The sequence below is a fragment of the Theropithecus gelada genome, chromosome 3, assembly GCF_003255815.1.
Source record: "Theropithecus gelada isolate Dixy chromosome 3, Tgel_1.0, whole genome shotgun sequence".
Lineage (NCBI taxonomy): Eukaryota > Metazoa > Chordata > Mammalia > Primates > Cercopithecidae > Theropithecus > Theropithecus gelada.
The window spans coordinates 127,706,039-127,723,336 of record NC_037670.1 but is presented as its reverse complement, the minus strand read 5'-3'; the positions used below and the strand labels follow the sequence as shown (position 1 = coordinate 127,723,336).

The 17,298-nt window shown below is 41.2% G+C and overlaps 1 protein-coding gene across 5 annotated transcripts in view; it reads left to right on the top strand.

The window, feature by feature from the left end:
• Positions 1-17,298, top strand: part of SLC26A5 (solute carrier family 26 member 5) — a 92,133-nt gene that overhangs the window by 50,750 nt on the left and 24,085 nt on the right. For 2 of the 5 annotated variants that reach the window (XM_025379637.1, XM_025379635.1), the window contains exons 10-19: positions 395-542; positions 1,423-1,536; positions 2,615-2,692; positions 3,700-3,795; positions 4,011-4,117; positions 11,722-11,791; positions 12,908-13,000; positions 13,672-13,779; positions 14,428-14,628; positions 15,382-15,436. In XM_025379637.1, coding sequence (XP_025235422.1) covers positions 395-542; positions 1,423-1,536; positions 2,615-2,692; positions 3,700-3,795; positions 4,011-4,117; positions 11,722-11,791; positions 12,908-13,000; positions 13,672-13,779; positions 14,428-14,628; positions 15,382-15,436 — 1,070 coding nt within the window. The remainder of the gene's footprint in view (positions 1-394; positions 543-1,422; positions 1,537-2,614; positions 2,693-3,699; positions 3,796-4,010; positions 4,118-11,721; positions 11,792-12,907; positions 13,001-13,671; positions 13,780-14,427; positions 14,629-15,381; positions 15,437-17,298) is intronic. The other 3 variants (XM_025379638.1, XM_025379636.1, XR_003118593.1) reach the window with 2 other exon arrangements.

The window sequence follows — 17,298 nt, the reverse complement described above, 5'->3', positions numbered from 1 at the left end:
GACTACGCTCCTCCCCACCCCAGGACTTGGGTTCAGATGCCTGGTGGCATCCGAGCACTTTGCTGACCCTCTCTTCTTCCTGCTTTCTGTGTCTTACACTTGCCATTACGGTACCATGAGGTATGAGGTTACTCCTTTTATAAATAAAACGGCATCTGATGTCTTCTGATAACCCATCCAGGTAGAAAGCTGCACTCTGCAGTTTGAGCCTGAAAAGATCCTCTCTGTGTCAAGGAAGGCCCTCCTTTTTGCTAACCAGAGCAAATAAGTACCCAAACATTGATCACCTCATTTGCAGATAATACCCCCCTAAAATGCTTCCCTGCAGTCGCAGGGTTTTTTTTTCTTTTCCCTTGTGGTCACAACACAAGTTAAAGTCAGCTTGACTTTTCAGGCTGCTACCTCCAGCCAATCCGGACACCAGCCTCTTCCACCTTGTGTACGTAGATGCCATTGCCATAGCCGTCGTTGGATTTTCAGTGACCATCTCCATGGCCAAGACCTTAGCAAATAAACATGGCTACCAGGTTGACGGCAATCAGGTAAAGATAATCAGTTTCCTGCAGATGTTTCATAGCTGTACAATCACCAACGTCAGTTGTGGAAGGCACAAGAACTAATCTATCTTGGTAGAAAAACTTTTTTTACTGGTGATTGATGTATCTGAAGCATGTATTTATTCAACCTGTAATGTTATCCCTATTCTTAAAGCTCACAGCTTAGAATTAAATGTTTTTCCAGGGCGTTTTTGCTCCCCAGGAAGGCTTATCTTTGTTCATTAAACGCTGGGTATATGATTCATCACTAACTCCACAATATTCTCTTTGTCACCTACTTTATAACACAGCCATAGATAAGGTGTTTAATCCAAACACTGTGACCTATAATGTTGACATAACAATGTCTATTTCAATACCTTATGTATTCTAAGGAGAAACTAGATGCTCTACATTCATCTGAGATGCATTTGTCAAACTAGAAATACCCAAAGTAAACCTAAGAGCAGGACTCGCCCCAGGAAGACACTGGCATGTATTCACTGATGAGCAATAGCCCAGGCATTAAAAAGATGCCAAGAGTCCTATACAACAATAACTTTCTCAATAAAAATAGTTTGTCCCTTTTCGTGCAGTTTTCTTCTTAAGCATTAAGAAGATTTTGTAGAGGATGTGTTTGGAAAGAAGGAGGCTAAGCAGGGAGCCCAGCATTTATCTCTGACATAAAAATTCAAAGTGTTTCCTCCCCCCCACTATAAAATATGCCATAATTCCTATTTTGAACTCATGCTAAACAAATTCTTACATCTGAAAGGAAAATGAAGAGATAGACTGTAGTGCTGACAATGTGTATTAAATGGGCTATTATGCTTTTTTTCCTGAAGAATGACCTATCTCTTTTGTGTTTTGTTTCTACATGGAAAAGGAGCTCATTGCCCTGGGACTGTGCAATTCCATTGGCTCACTCTTCCAGACCTTTTCAATTTCATGCTCCTTGTCTCGAAGCCTTGTTCAGGAGGGAACTGGTGGGAAGACACAGGTGTGTACCTAACAGGCCTCTAAGACCTGGTGATATGGGTGGTAATTAAATTTTAATCTTTTGATGATATTCTGAACCCAAACAAAGCTACTCTGCCTGCAGATCCATGCTCCAGTGAGCTGTATAGTGAATCAGAGAAAGGCATGATTGGTTGAAGTGAATCACAAGGAACTGAATCTATAGGAAAGAGGTGTATTCTCCAGTTAAATTGGAAAGTTATGCAATGCTCGGCTAACAGTAAACCTCAAAGTTCAGACATGGGATGTTGTTCATGAAAGCCTGAGACTGAGTGTGAGCGGTATGCCAGCACCATCCAGTAGAACTTTCCACAGTGATGGAAATGTTCAATATCTGCACTGTCCAATATGGCAGCCACTAGCAACATGTGTCTCTTGAGCACTTGAAATGTGGTTAGTTCGACCAAGACCTGACTTTTAATTTTTAAAAATGTAAATGGCCGGCAGGGTGCAGTGGCTCACACATGTAATCCCAGCACTTTGGGAGGCCTAGGCGGGCGGATCATGAGGTCAGGAGATCGAGACCATCCTGGCCAACATGGTGAAACCCCGTCTCTACTAAAAATACAAAAATTAGCTGGGCGTGATGGCGGGCGCCGTAGTCCCAGCTACTCAGGAGGCTGAGACAGGAGAATCACTTGAACCCGGGAGGCGGAGGTTGCAGTGAGCCGAGGTTGCGCCACTACACTCCATCCTGGCAACAGAGTGATACTCTGTCTCAAAAAAAAAAAAAGAAATGACCACATGTGGCTTACCTGAACTCTTCTGGTGGCCTTTGTGGGTCTCAGATTGACACCAGACATCTTTCCCCTACCTCTGGAAAGGGCATTTTAATTAGGATATTTCAGCATTTCAGCTTCCATTTAAAAGCCGTAAGAAGAACCAAAACTTCAGAGAGGGAGTGGGATGGAGCTATAGGTATGTAGTGGTTTAGTTGACTTATTTGAATGCTTATTTTCTTGATCTTCCCATAGTAATTATCAAAAGAATAAAACCGACTTATGCCCTGCCTCTTATTCAGGTCTCCTAAAAGCCCCCTCCATGTGTCTTCTCCCATTCAGCTTGCAGGTTGTTTGGCCTCATTAATGATTCTGCTGGTCATATTAGCAACTGGATTCCTCTTTGAATCATTGCCCCAGGTGTGTATAATGTGGACTTGGGTGAAGTTTTTTTCATGTGTAGAGATTTTGCTATTTTATTTGTTTATGTTTTTATGGCTATATTAGGGTTATTTACTGTAACCCTCACAGGATGACATGAGAAAGGGCCAAGGCTAGGACCAAGATCCTGCTCTGTAACCTACTGACAGCTGCCTGCAGGAACTGGGGAAAGCCATCTTAACTCCTCTGAGTCTCAGTTTCCTTATCTGCAGCGTCAGAGTTTGGACTGGCTGATCTTGAACGTCCCTTCTCTCTTTGACCTTCTATGACCTTATACTTTCATAAAAAAATCTGAGGTGGCCTATACTCATAAGATAGTTACATGATGATACATTTAATCTAGTAGAGATCAGAAACCATATAGAGTAGAGACGATCATAATGTAGAAAGACCATAGGTGAAATAATTCCTTGAGTACCAAGTTTAATTCTGAACCTCATTGGCCACCATGCAGGTTTGCTATTAGGATATCAGACTGATTTCCGGCCGGGTGTGGTGGTTCACACCTGCAATTGGCATTTTGAGAGACTGAGGCGGGCGGATCACCTGCAGTTAGGAGTTCAAGACCATCCTGGCCAATATGGTGAAACCCTATCTCTACTAGAAATACAAAAATTAACTGAGTGTGGTGGCATGTGCTTGTAGTCTCAGCTACTCTACTCAGAAGGCTGAGGCAGGAGAATTGTTTGAACCTGGGAGGCAGAGGTTGCAGTGAGCCAAGATTGCACTACTGCACTCCAGCCTGGGTGACAGAGCAAGACTTCATCTCAAAAAAAAAAAAAAAAACAGACTGATTTTCCAAGGTCCCTTTTAGCTAACCAGGTCCTGAAAATCCAGGTGTCCATGGCTTCAAAGCTACCATCAGTGCCATATAGGAAGTGAGTAGGGAGAAGACATGGGGAGGACAGCAGGAGGACAGTGAGGAACCAGCAAAGGGTACTCTGTGGACACAAGAGGAGAGGCATGGGGGATGTGCTCTGTTTCAGGCTGTGCTGTCCGCCATTGTGATTGTCAACCTGAAGGGAATGTTTATGCAGTTCTCAGATCTCCCCTTTTTCTGGAGAACCAGCAAAATAGAGCTGGTAAGTAACAAAGGTGATGGCTGTGTTAATATGTCATAGAGCAAATATGATTATGCTAAGAAAAATGTGAGAAAGATAAGTTAATGCAGTTGTTATGTGCAGTATCCAGTTAGGCAAGGTAAAAGTAGCATGTGTGTGTGCACAGTTAGTTGCGTGTTTGCCTCTTGTGGGATGTTTAACATGGTTCTTCATCAAGCTTTCTGTCTTTTACTTAGACCATCTGGCTTACCACTTTTGTGTCCTCCTTGTTCCTGGGATTGGACTATGGTTTGATCACTGCTGTGATCATTGCTCTGCTGACTGTGATTTACAGAACACAGAGGTGAGTGCCCAGATTTGAATGGGTGTGAGTATCGCAGCAGAGATTACAATGTTGACTTTGAGTGTAGACCAAAGTTTAAGTTGGTAAAAGTGGAGCCCTTTGATGATTTCTAGTTAGTGTGAGAGGGAGTTGTAACACTCATGTAGCCTGTTGACTAAATGAACAAAATGCCAATTAAAAAATTCCATATAATTTTGCCAAATGCTCTACTGTGTCACAATTTATGCTCCTATCAATGGTTATGTTAAAAGAGCCTAATTTCCATCATTGTTTCTGCCATTCCCGGTCTAGTGCTATGCAGGTTTATTTACCCTCTTGTAGTTTGTTTTGGCACCAGGTACGGACATGGGTTTCAATGACATGAAGCAAACTCTGACACCAAGTTATCATTTGCAGTCCTTCCATTGTCCTTTCCTCCACCCTGAACCACTATCCCTGTTATCTCTTCTCCCTAGTAGGGAGCTGAGCCCACTAGGGAAAGTATAAAATAACTTTTGAAAAAATATGGTTGGGCACAGTGGCTCACGCCTGTAATCCCAGCACTTTCGGAGGCCAAGGCAGGCAGAACACATGAGGTCAGGAGTTCAAAACCAGCCTGACAAACATGGTAAAACCCTGTCTCCACTAAAAATACAAAAAAAAGGCCGGGCGCGGTGGCTCAAGCCTGTAATCCCAGCACTTTGGGAGGCCGAGACGGGCGGATCATGAGGTCAGGAGATTGAGACCATCCTGGCTAACAAGGTGAAACCCCATCTCTACTAAAAATACAAAAAATTAGCCGGGCGTGGTGGCAGGCGCCTGTAGTCCCAGCTACTCGGGAGGCTGAGGCAGGAGAATGGCATGAACCCGGGAGCTGGAGCTTGCAGTGAGCTGAGATCGCGTCACTGCACTCCAGCCTGGGCCACAGAGCCAGACTCGGTCTCAAAAAAAAAAAAAAAAAAAAAAATTAGCCAGGTGTGGTGGCGTACACCTGAAATCCCAGCTACTTGGGAGGCTGAGGCAGGAGAATTGCTTGAACCCAGGAGGTGGAGGTTGCAGTGAGCCGAGATTGAGACACTGTACTCCAGCCTGGGCAACAGAGCAAGACTCCATCTAAAAATATATATATATATATATATTTATGGGCTGGGCGTGGTGGCTCACACCTGTAATCCCAATTCCAGCACTTTGGAAGTCTCAGGTGGGAGGATCACTTGAGGCCAAGACCAGCCTGGGCAACATAGCAAAACTCTGTCTCTATCAAAAAAACAAAAACAAAAACAAAAACTTTTTATGATAAATCACCATAAAGGTGAAAAGGAAACATTGTCATAGAAATAGCCTGGACTGGCCAGGTGCAGTGGCTTTTGCCTTGAATCCCAGCACTTTGGGAGGCTGAGGTGGGCAGATCATGAGGCCAGCAGTTCGAGACCAGCCTGGCCAACATGGTGAAACCCCGTCTCTACTAAAAATACAAAAAATTAGCTGAGTGTGGTGGCGTGCACCTGTAATCTCAGCTACTCAGGAGGCTGAGGCAGGAGAATCACTTGAATCCGAAAGGCGGAGGTTGCAGTGAGTTGAGTTCGTGCCATTGCACTCCATCCTGGGCAACAAGAGCAAAACTCCATCTCAAAGTTCAAAAATAAAATAGAAATAGCCTGGACTTTAGTCAGGTCCTGGCAGCACCTCTGTAAGCTCTGTGATTTTGCATACCTCTCAGAGCCTGTTTCTGCATCTATAAAATGGGACTAATACTTTCTACCTCATATAGTTACAATAAGGTTTAAATGACAAGGCCTACAAACAGCCAGCACAGTGCCTGAGAAGTGCCACGCACTCTCCCAATGCCAGTGCCCTTCCCGCTTTCACACAGGGAAATGAAAATGAAGCTAGTGTGTTTTGCCTGTGGTTGCAAATCACATGAAATCTTCAAGTTGTGACTGCGGTGTGTTGAAAGGGCACTTTATGAGGATGTTGACCCCTTATCTGCAGGATGTCTGGATGCTCCCTACCCTCAAGGGTGGGAGATGAGCTCTTTCATCATCACAAATGACATAACAGAAAAATGTTAAGAATATGTGGGATTCTAAACTCAAAATAAGAATTTAACTACTTTTAATAACAAGTTCCAATACTGTTGCCCATATTTATCTAAAAGAAGTGTTTCCCATTTTTATAAAGAACATTATTAGTATATATAAGAGTTCTTTATCTCAGAACTTTGGTGAACATTATGGTTTTAAAATATCTGTAACTTTTGGCCAAGTGTGGTGTCTCACTCCTGTAATCCCAGGACTTTGGGAGGCTGAGGCAGGCAGATCAGTTGAGGTCAGGAGTTCGAGACCAGCTTGGGCAACATGGTGAACCCTCATCTCTACTAAAATTACAAAAGTCAGCCAGGCGTGGTGGCGGGCGCTGCAGTTTGGGCTGGGCACAGTGGCTCACACCTGTAATCCAAGCAGTTTGGGAGACTGAGGCAGGTGGATCATTTGAAGTCAGGTGTTCAAAACCAGCCTGGCCAACATGGTGAAACCCCATCTCTACTAAAAATACAAAAAAAATAGCTAGGTGTGTTGGCGCACACCTGTAATCCCAGCTATTAAGGAGGCTGAGGCAGGAGACTAGCTTAAACCTGAGAGACTGAGGTTGCAGTGAGCCAAGATCACACCACTACACTCCAGCCTGGATGAAAGAGTAAGAGCGCATCTCAAAAAAACTTAAAAAACTCCAGTTTGGGCAACCTGGTAAAACCCCATCCATACCAAAAGTACAAAATATTAACCGGGCATGGTGGTGCACACTGTGGTCCCAGCTACTTGGAGGGCTGAGGTGGAAGGATCACTTGAGCCTGGGGGGCAGAGGTTGCAGTGGAAGGTGTACTGGGGGGGCTGAGGCGGGAGAATAGCGTGAACCCAGGAGGCGGAGCTTGCAGTGAGCCGAGATTGTGCCACTGCACTCCAGCCTGGGCGACAGAGCAAGAGTCTGCCTCAACAACAACAACAACCAAAAAAAAAAAAAAAGAGAGAGACAAATCACATCGTTCTGCAGATAGTTCCTGAACTTGGGCACTTGCAAGTGTTATAAATGTGACAGAGGTTCAGCTTCTGCCCCCCAAAGCTCACAATTTGGTTAGCATTATAAAATTTAAAAAATTATAATTTCACTAAATAGATACTTGTTGAGGCCTATTATATTCCCAGGGAGATGCTAGACTCTGGGGACAGTGCAGTATATAAGACATGGTCCTTCCCCTCAAAGGTTGCATTGTCCTAAGGATGACAAACACATTATCATGATGATGGTGTTAATAAGGACAATGAAGTAAGGATGGCACAAATTATTATAATTACTTATGTGCGTGGCTCTGTGCAAAGATCAATGCTTTATGTCATTTCATATAATCTTATAACCCAATGACAGTTAGCAACCCTGTTTCACAGATGTGGACGCTGAAGTCTAGAATGATTGGGTAACTTGCCCAAGATCACAGTACGTGGTGAGGCAATGACTTAGATGTGAGTTTTTACAAATCCAGAAGCTGACTCAATCAGCACTTTTTTTTTTTAAGACAAAATCATGCTCTGTCGCCCAGGCTGGAGTGCAGTGGTGTGATCTCAGCTCACTGCAACCTCCGCCTCCGGGGTTCAAGCAGTTCTCTGCCTCTGCCTCTGCCTCATCCTCTTGAGTAGCTGGGATTACAGGCACCTGCCACCATGCCCAGCTAATTTTTTGTAATTTTTGTAGAGATGGAGTTCCACCATCTTGGCCAGGCTGGTCTTGAACTCCTGACCTCGTGATCCACCTGCCTCAGCCTCCCAAAGTGCTGGGATTAGAGGCGTGAGCCACCGCTCCTGGCCTCAATCAGCATTTCATAATCCATCTTCGAAAAATTAGAATATAGGCCAAACACAGTGGCTCATCTCATGCCCCTAATCCCAGCAATTTGGGAGGCCAAGGCAGGAGGATTGCTTGAGGCCAGGAGTTTGAGACCCGCCTGGACAACATAATGAGACCCTGCCTCTACCAAAAAAAGAAAATTATTTTTTATGTTATTATTTTTAGAGACAGAGTTTTACTTTGCCACATGGGCTGCAGTGCAGTCGCACGGTCACAGCTCACTGCCACCTTGAATTCCTGGGCTCAAGGGATCCTCCCATCTCAGCCTCCCATGATGGGCACACACCATCACACCTGGCTAATTTTTAAATTTTTTGTAGAGATGGGGTCTCACCATCATGCTGAGGCTGGTCTTGAACTCCTGGGTTCAAGTGTTCCTCCCACCTCAGCCTCCCAAAGTGCTGGGATTACAGGTGTCAGACTTTGCACCCAACCTACAAAATTTTTTTTTTAATTTGCGAGGTGTAGTGGTGCACACCTATAGTCCCAGCTACTCAGGAGGCTGAGGCACAAGGATCACTGGAGCCTAGCAGTTCAAGGCTACAGTGAGCCATGATCAGGCCACTGCATTCCAGCGTGGGCCACAGAACAAGATCCCATCTCTAAAAAAGAAATAAGCAAATAATAAAACAAAAGTAAATTTTTAAAGACTTAGAATACACAGTTATAAGTGCCTCAACAGGTGTAAGCAAGGTACAGTGTGATAAGCATAAGAAATGCCAAATAAAACCCCATGGGATTTCATTAAAAGAGACTTTCTTGCTCTTGGTGTCATTAGGGAAGTAGTGAGGACTTGGCCTTCACTGGGAGCAATAGTATTGCAGAAATGGTGTGCCAGGGCACTGCAGATCATCAGGAAGGCCTGTTCATCTTCTACATTTGAAATCCTCATCCTTTAAGGCCCAGTCAGGGACCTCAACTTCCCCTGGGTACCCACAGCAATGCTCTGATCCTTCCCCAGCACCTTGCATGTGTCCATCTCAGCTAGTTGTGTACTTGTGATCCATGTGCCTATCTCCTGCTCTGCCTCCCCTGCGGCACTGGATTGCAACACATGGACGGCACTTTGAGTCTCTTAGAGGTTTTCTCATAATCGCAAACTCAGCTGAGAGCCTTGGCTCCTTATCTACAGTATCAGTCCTCAGAACCATATTTGTCCATAAATATCACTAGACTGTGAGCGTCTTGTCTGTAAAAGTGATGTTCCTGGAGTCTAGTACCAGGCACATCATTTGTGTTCTCTGAATGCTTATGGAGGGAATCTATACAGCAAAATAGCTAACACTTGTGTGGTATATTCTAATTTACAAAGTACTTTGACATTCATGCTAAGAAGCACCAGGACATAGTAGCAAAACTGTGGAATGTCAAATCAAAGACCTTGAGCCATATTCTGGCTCTGCCAAGCTTTCTCACCTTGAACAACTCACCTAATCCCACTGAGCCTCAATTGCTCATTTACATGACAGCAGGATTGTTAATAATGTTAACTATTATTATAATATTAATTATTAATAGTGCCCAGTAGCATTGTTCAAAGGATAGAATAACAGGTGTTCAAGATGTATCTGTCGTTATTACAGTGTCTAATTTGAGCCAGATGGTCCTACAAAGAGTTAGGAATTAGGGGTGGGCACAGTGGCTCATGCCTGTCTGTAATCCTGACACTTTGGGAGGCCGAGGTGGGTAGATGACTTGAGGTCAGGAGTTCGAGACCAGCCTGGCCAACATGATGAAACCCCGTCTCTATTAAAAATACAAAAATTAGCTGGGCGTGGTGGCACACATCTGTAATCCCAACTACTTGGTAGGCTGAGTCAGGAGAATTACTTGAACCCGGGAGGCAGAGGTTGCAGTGAGCCAAGATTGCACCACTGCACTCCAGTCTGGGCAACAGAGTAAGACTCTGCCTCAAAAAAAAAAAAAAAAAAAAAAAAATTAGGACTCTCAAAAAATAATATTTAAAATCCATTCAGACTAAATTAAGAAAACTTCTATGCTAATTTGAGATTTTCATTTTCTCTCCACGCCCTCAATTGACTACTCCCCTACCATGAGTCAGTGATTCTTGCTAATAACAAACAAAAATTCCCTCTCCTACTTTAGAGTTAGAGCAGAAAGACAGTTCTGTCTACTGAGTGGCATGAGGAGAACTTGTGTTACATATATCCCTGGCATAACTTGAACTCTGCGATATTCAGAGTTGCCTCCACCTCTAAATGCCTGAGTCTTTTGTCCTGACCAGATCATATTTGTGGTATGGTGTTGCAGGGAGGGGAGGTATAGGGTGTGTGATACGCATTGTGTATGTGGTGTGAGGTATACGTGATGTGTGTGTGTGTGTGATGTTATATGTGAGGTGTATGTGATACGTGTATAAGTGCGTGATGTGTATGCATGTGTATTGTGTGTGTGTATGCATGTGTGTGGTGTGTATTGTGTCTCGCATGAAGGTTGTATATGCAGGTGTGTGTGTGTATGTGGGATGAAGGTTGTATATGCAGGTGTGTATGTGTGTATGTGGGGGGGTGTGTGTGTGGTATGAGGGGTATATGGTGTGTGTATTGTGTATGGTATTGTGTGACATGTAGTGTGGGGGTATGTATGCATGTGTGTGCATGTATGTGTATTGCCTGTGTAGTGTGTGCATGTGTGTGGTATGTACACATGTATGTGTGTGGTGTGTGTATTATATATTGCATGTGTGGTGTGTATGCATGTGTGTGTGTATATGTATGTACGGGTGTGTGTGGTGTGAGGTATATAGTATGTGTGTATTGTGTATGGTATTGTGTGTGCCATGTAGTATGTGTGTGTTTTGTATGCATGTGTGGATGTGTATGCATGGTATATGGTGTGATTGTGTATATTGTGTATGTCTGGTGTGTGTGTATTGTGTGTCTTTGTGGTGTGTATGCATTATGTGTAAGTATTTGTATTGTGCATGTGTGTGGGGTGTGTATGCATTGTGTGTATGTATGTGTGAGGTGTACATGCATTATGTATAGATGTGTGTATTGTGTATGTATGGTATGTGGGGTGTGTATACATTGTGTGTGTATTGTGTTTGTGTGTGGGAGCATGTGTGTGGTATGAGGTGCATGTGGTATGTGTGTATTGCACATGTGTGGTATGTATGTGCATGGTGTGTATGCATGTGGGGTATGTGCATTGTGTAGTATATCTATGGTGTGTATGACGTGTATATGTGTAATATATTGTGTGTATATTGTGTGTGATATGAGGTATGTATGTATGGTGTGTGTACATTGTGTGTGTATGCATGTGGGAGGTATTGTGTATTATACATGTGGTATGTATGCATGTGTGTATGTATATGTGTGGTATATCATGTAATTGTGTATTCTGTATGTGTGGTATGTGTTTATTGTGTGTATATGTGTGTGTGGTATGTATGCATTGTAAGTGTATTGTGTATGTGTGTGGTGTGTGAGGTAGGTATTGGGATGCATATGTGTAGTATGAGATGTACATGGTGTGTGCGTATCATGTGTGGTATGTATGTGTGTGTGTGGCATGTGATGTGTATGTGGTGTGATGTGTGTGGGGTGTGTTAGGCTTGGAATGGCACTGGGGACATAATATGTAAGGATCAAGCATTCCCAAATGCACTAGCAAACCCCAACCTGACGCAAACATACACAACCTCCTGTTGAAATCACACGCTGTGCCTCAACACAATGGTATTTAACACTCTCTGTCTTCAGTCCGAGCTACAAAGTCCTTGGACAGCTTCCTGAAACTGATGTGTATATTGATATAGACGCATATGAGGAGGTAGGACCTTTTTCTATCATTTAAAAAGGTTGTAAGCATGTGATGTGCTTGGCTAAGTACCATTTTTACCCAGGACAAAAAGTAGGGGTAAGGTGGGAGACATAGTGGTCAAAGTGAAAAGTCTGAGCTTTGATCTACTGTATGGATTCAATTTTATAATTTATACTATGCATTAACTACTCAATTTCCAATATTTATTTTTCCTCATTTTTTAATGGGAATAAGTATATATTGTGGAAATTAAAGTATATATTTATACAGTATTGAAACTGAAAGGATGGTTTGTGTGTGCATGGTTTTTTTCTGATGAATGTAAACCAATGGTAAAATAATTTTAACCATGTAAAATGTAGGTGGTGGGGCTGTGGAATTCTCCCACTTCATTTTAATGGTTAAAATTATGGCTTCAGATTTCCTTGATTTTGAATGTTCTTTTCTTCTGTGGAATCTCAAAGATTTTTACAAAATCTTTTAAAACTAGTTTTGTCTGTCTGTCTTGTCTTATGCTTGGGAAGAAATTCTCAGACTCACGCTAAGGTAGTAGAAAATGAGGAAACAAAATTCACTCTAAGGTAAAGGTGTTAGGATTGCTATTTTTTTCCTCAATCCAAAGAATTATATGCAGGATTACTTGTTTCCAGCCTGCCTCCCAGAGTTCCACGAGGGTTCTTGATCAAATATTCACTCAGTTTCACTTGTGTCCATTTAGGATCCTTGTTCACTTTATTTGCCTGCCTCTCACAGTCTGGGCAGCAGCCTTCCATCTCCTATCCATTTTCTTTTCTGTTTTTGAGTATTTTTCAGTTTCTTTTTTGTGTTTAATGGTAAAAATAAAACAAAGACTGACTTTTAAAACAAATGGAAAGATGTGCATGTTTAAAAGGTCTCTGTCAGTTCTGTTCAGAGCATGAGTAGATAAGAGTGACTTTTTTTTTCTTTTTTTATCTTTGTGTGTGTGTGTGTGTGTGCGCGCTAGAGTGACACTATTTTAGCTAAGCCCTGAAAAGGAGACCTTAGCAACTTCTGCATTCATTTTCTATTTGGAGTGGGGAGGCTATGCAGTTTTCATTCTGAAATATTTCCATGTGTTAAATTCAGCAATATTTTACTCTTCAGGTGAAAGAAATTCCTGGAATAAAAATATTTCAAATAAATGCACCAATTTACTATGCAAATAGTGACTTGTATAGCAATGCATTAAAACGAAAGGTGAGTCATGAGAAATTGATTATTTCTGAGGATGGGATTTGTGGGTTGACAGGGATATAAGGATCACTACAATACCCTTGTATATACTATTTCATTTTCACTTTGTTTCTCCCTTTTATTGTAGTAAAAGATACATAACATAAAATACACTATTTTAAGCATTTTCAAAATATACAGTCCAGTGGGTGGCATTAAGTACATAAACATTGTGCAGCCATCACCATTGTTCATTCTCTCTTATCATATATATATATATATATATAACTTTCCAAAAAAATTTTAAGAAAAAGTGAGAAAATAAGTTTAGGTTTCTTACTCTTGGGATCATATAGATTCCTATGGTCATATTTAGAACTCAACCCTACACCACCCAGTATATAGGAAAACCTCCCTATCAACCCACAGAGTGTCTTAAATATAACAACCTGACAGATCTGAGCCTGATAAAGACTGCTCTAAAAATTATCTTCAATACTTTAGCTTCTGGTTGTCTTGAATAAAGACTGAGAATAAGAAAGGCTACTAATGCCTCTGAGGGAAAAGCAGTGCAAGGGTTGGGGTGATAACCTGACACAGAAAGCAGTTAAATGGGGAGATTTGAAAGGGAGTGGCATTGGGGTGGGTCTCTGAGCGCCATGAAGTGATTTTGCTTATGTTGCTCTTCTGTAAAGACTGGAGTGAACCCAGCAGTCATCATGGGAGCAAGGAGAAAGGCCATGCGGAAGTATGCTAAGGAAGTCGGAAATGCAAATATGGCCAACGCGACTGTTGTCAAAGCGGTGAGTGGTCTTTTCATTGAAATATTCCCTTCTGTCTTGTTCTTCAGTGACCTCCATCTTTACTCATGACTGAAGTTTAAACACAGTATGAAGTTACTAAAAGAGGAAGGTTTAGAAACCACCTAAGTATCCTCTATATTTTATAGGCACCTGATAAGGTCAGTTATGAGGATGTTTCTGAAAAAAGTAAGGAAACATCATTTGAAAAAATAAAAATTAGGCAGTACTTTAACAGATTTTACCATTAGCACTTTGTCGTAGATTGATTCAGCTGATAGTTTTAAAAGCTCAAAGGCTGGCTTTTGCTGTTCAGGCATGCTAATGTGTGAGCCGTCGTACTAAAGTTAATGGAACTATTTTAGAAGTTAGCGGCAAATGGATAGATAACTGAGGAGAGTGGATTTTGTTGGACAAGAAAAAAAAAGAGGAGAAGGAAAAAGAGAAAATAAATTGAGTTAAAATGGAAAGTTATACATACATCCTTTTTTTGTTCAGTTACAAGGCTGGAATATGACAAATATTTTACAAGGGGTCTGGTAGAGTCAGTAGCTTAAGAATACAAGGATAGATTTTCCATTATAAATCTTTCTCACAACCAGAAATGTGAGTTGTTCATAGAATTCTGATTTGGTTTAATTTTTGACACAGGATGCAGAAGTAGATGGAGAAGATGCTACCAAGCCGGAAGAAGAGGATGGTGAAGTAAAATATCCCCCAATAGTGATCAAAAGCACATTTCCTGAGGAAATGCAAAGATTTATGCCCCCAGGGGATAACATCCACACTGTCATTTTGGATTTCACTCAAGTCAATTTTATTGATTCTGTTGGAGTGAAAACTCTGGCAGGGGTAAGCATCCTCTTGAACAAGTCATTTAACACCTCTATGTCCAATGTCATACTATCAGCAAAATCAGGGAGGTGGACTAGGCTTTCTTCTCAACTCTTAAAATTCTCTTCTGTTGCTGTTTATCACCTTTTGATTATGGAAAATTTCAAAAATATATAGAAGTAAAGATTTTAGTATATTGACCCCCCATGAACTATCACTCAGCTTCAACAATTATCAACTTATGGTCAATCTGGTTTCCTTTATAGCTGATATCCACTTTCTCTTCTTTTATTTTGAAACACATCCCAGTCATAACATCATCTGTAAATATTTTAATATCTATTGCTACAAGAATATTCGTTTTAGAAAACATTGCTGTAATATGCTGGGCTACTCAGGAGGCTGAAGCAGGAGGATTGCTGAGCTCAGGAGTTCAAGACCAGCATGAGTAAAATAGTGAGATGCTGTCTCTTAAAAAAAATTGTTTATAATTTTAAAATTATAATATTTTTAAGTTAATATAATAGTTTTATTATACTTAAGTAAAATTTAACAGTATTTTTGCTACCCTTATTATCACTGCCCACATAAAAAGCAAAAGAAATACAAAATTATTTTTAATTGATTAGCTCAAAATACATCATTATTGAAGCAAAGCAGCTCAAGTGAATGAATTAGAGTGTCTTCTATCACTGAAAAACAATGGTAAAAAGAGACTTTCATCTGGCACAGAGTAAAGAGAAACTAAACTTTATTTCAACATTATTACAGATTGTAAAAGAATATGGAGACGTTGGTATATATGTATACTTAGCAGGATGCAGTGGTGAGTATACCTCTAAGATGGGGTGAAGCTTAATATTTCAGTTTTGTTTCTCTTATTTAAACAATTGCACTTGGAAATGTCCTGAATTTTAATTATTTTATAAAAATGAAAATTATTCCTCTGAAAAATCACTCTAAGGCCAGCTTTGAAATTAGCCACATGGAGGCATTACAAGTTACTTGTGACAACCTCCTGAACTGGAGTTGGAGGAAAGGAGCCAAGAAGCCATAGTTTAATATAATATTAATGGCTGCTATAAATATAGTAATTATAATATATACATTACTACAGTAACAATTATCTAATGACTGCCATAAACAGTTACATATAATCATTCAGGTTGCTTGTTTCTCTGTCCAATGGTTTGGGAATACTTTGCCTGCTATTTTTGTTTTATATTACGTTTTGGTTAAAACAGTGCTTGAGGCCGGGTGTGGTGGCTCACACCTGTAATACCAGCATTTTGGGAGGCCAAGGCAGGTAGATTGCCTGAGCCTAGGAGTTCAAGACCAGCCTAGGCAACATGGCGAAACCCCATCTACTAAAAATACAAAAATTAGCCAGACATGGTGGTGCATGCCTGTAATCCCAGCTACTCGGGAGGCTGAGGTGGGAGGGTGTCTTGAGTCTGGGAGGCAGAAGTTGCAGTGAGCCAACATCACGCCACTACACTCCAGCCTGGGCAAAGGAATGAGAACTTGTTTCCAAAAAAAAGAAAGAAAAAGAATTTTTAAAAAAGGAGCCAGGCATGGTGGCTCACACCTGTAATCCCGGCACTTTGGGAGGCTGAGGCGGGTGGATCACCTGAGGTCAGAAGATCTAGACCATCCTGGCTAATATGGTGAAACCCCGTCTCTACTAAAAATACAAACTATTAGCCCGGCTTGGTGGCACATGCCTTTAGTCCCAGCTACTTGGAAGACTGAGGCAGGAGAATCACTTGAACCTGGGAGGCGGAGGTTGCAGTGAGCCAAGATCACGTCACTGCCCTCCAGCCTGGGTGAGGAGTAAGACGCTGTCTCATAAAAAGGAAAAACAAAAAAAGTAAAACAGTGCCTGAGGCTGGGTGTGGTGGTCACGCCTATAATCCCAACACTTTGGGAGGCCAAGGTAGGAGGAGTTCAAGACCAGCCTGAGCAACATAGTGAGAGCCCATCTTTATTTAAAAGAAAAAAAAAATTAATAATAGAAAAAGTGTTTGAAAATGAAATCTGCATAAAGATGCCAGTTTTCACCTGTAGGATTACCAAAAATCAAAAATAAATGACAACATGCTCCATAGGCATATGGTGGGAAAACGGGCTTTCTCAGACTTTACTGATGGTAGCACAAAATGCAACAGCCCCTATGGAGGGCAGACTGATACTAGCTTTCAAAATTATAAGTGCATTTACCTTTCGACACAGAAAATCCAGCAACATGCTGCATATGTTCAAAGTGACACATGTATGTTGTTGATCATCACAGCATTGTTATAAAACAAAAGAAAAAACTCAAGTACCAAACAAAAGGGACTAGTTAAATAAACTGGGTACATCTATACAATAGAATATGATGTAGTGATAAAAAATTAAGCAAAAAGGGTTCAGAATTAGATATATATGTGATATTTATAACATTAATATATATATTTTTATTTCCCACTTTTCTTATCCCCAAAACAGCTTTTTATATATGTGTGTGTGTATATATATATGTGTGTGTATGTATGTGTATATTTATATATGTTTATATTTATATATGTGTATGTGTTTTTATATATATATATTTCCCATTTTTCTTATCCCCAAATATATAAAATATGCTGTTTTGGGGATAAGAAAAGTGAGAAATAAATAATACGCATTTATTTGTATTTACAT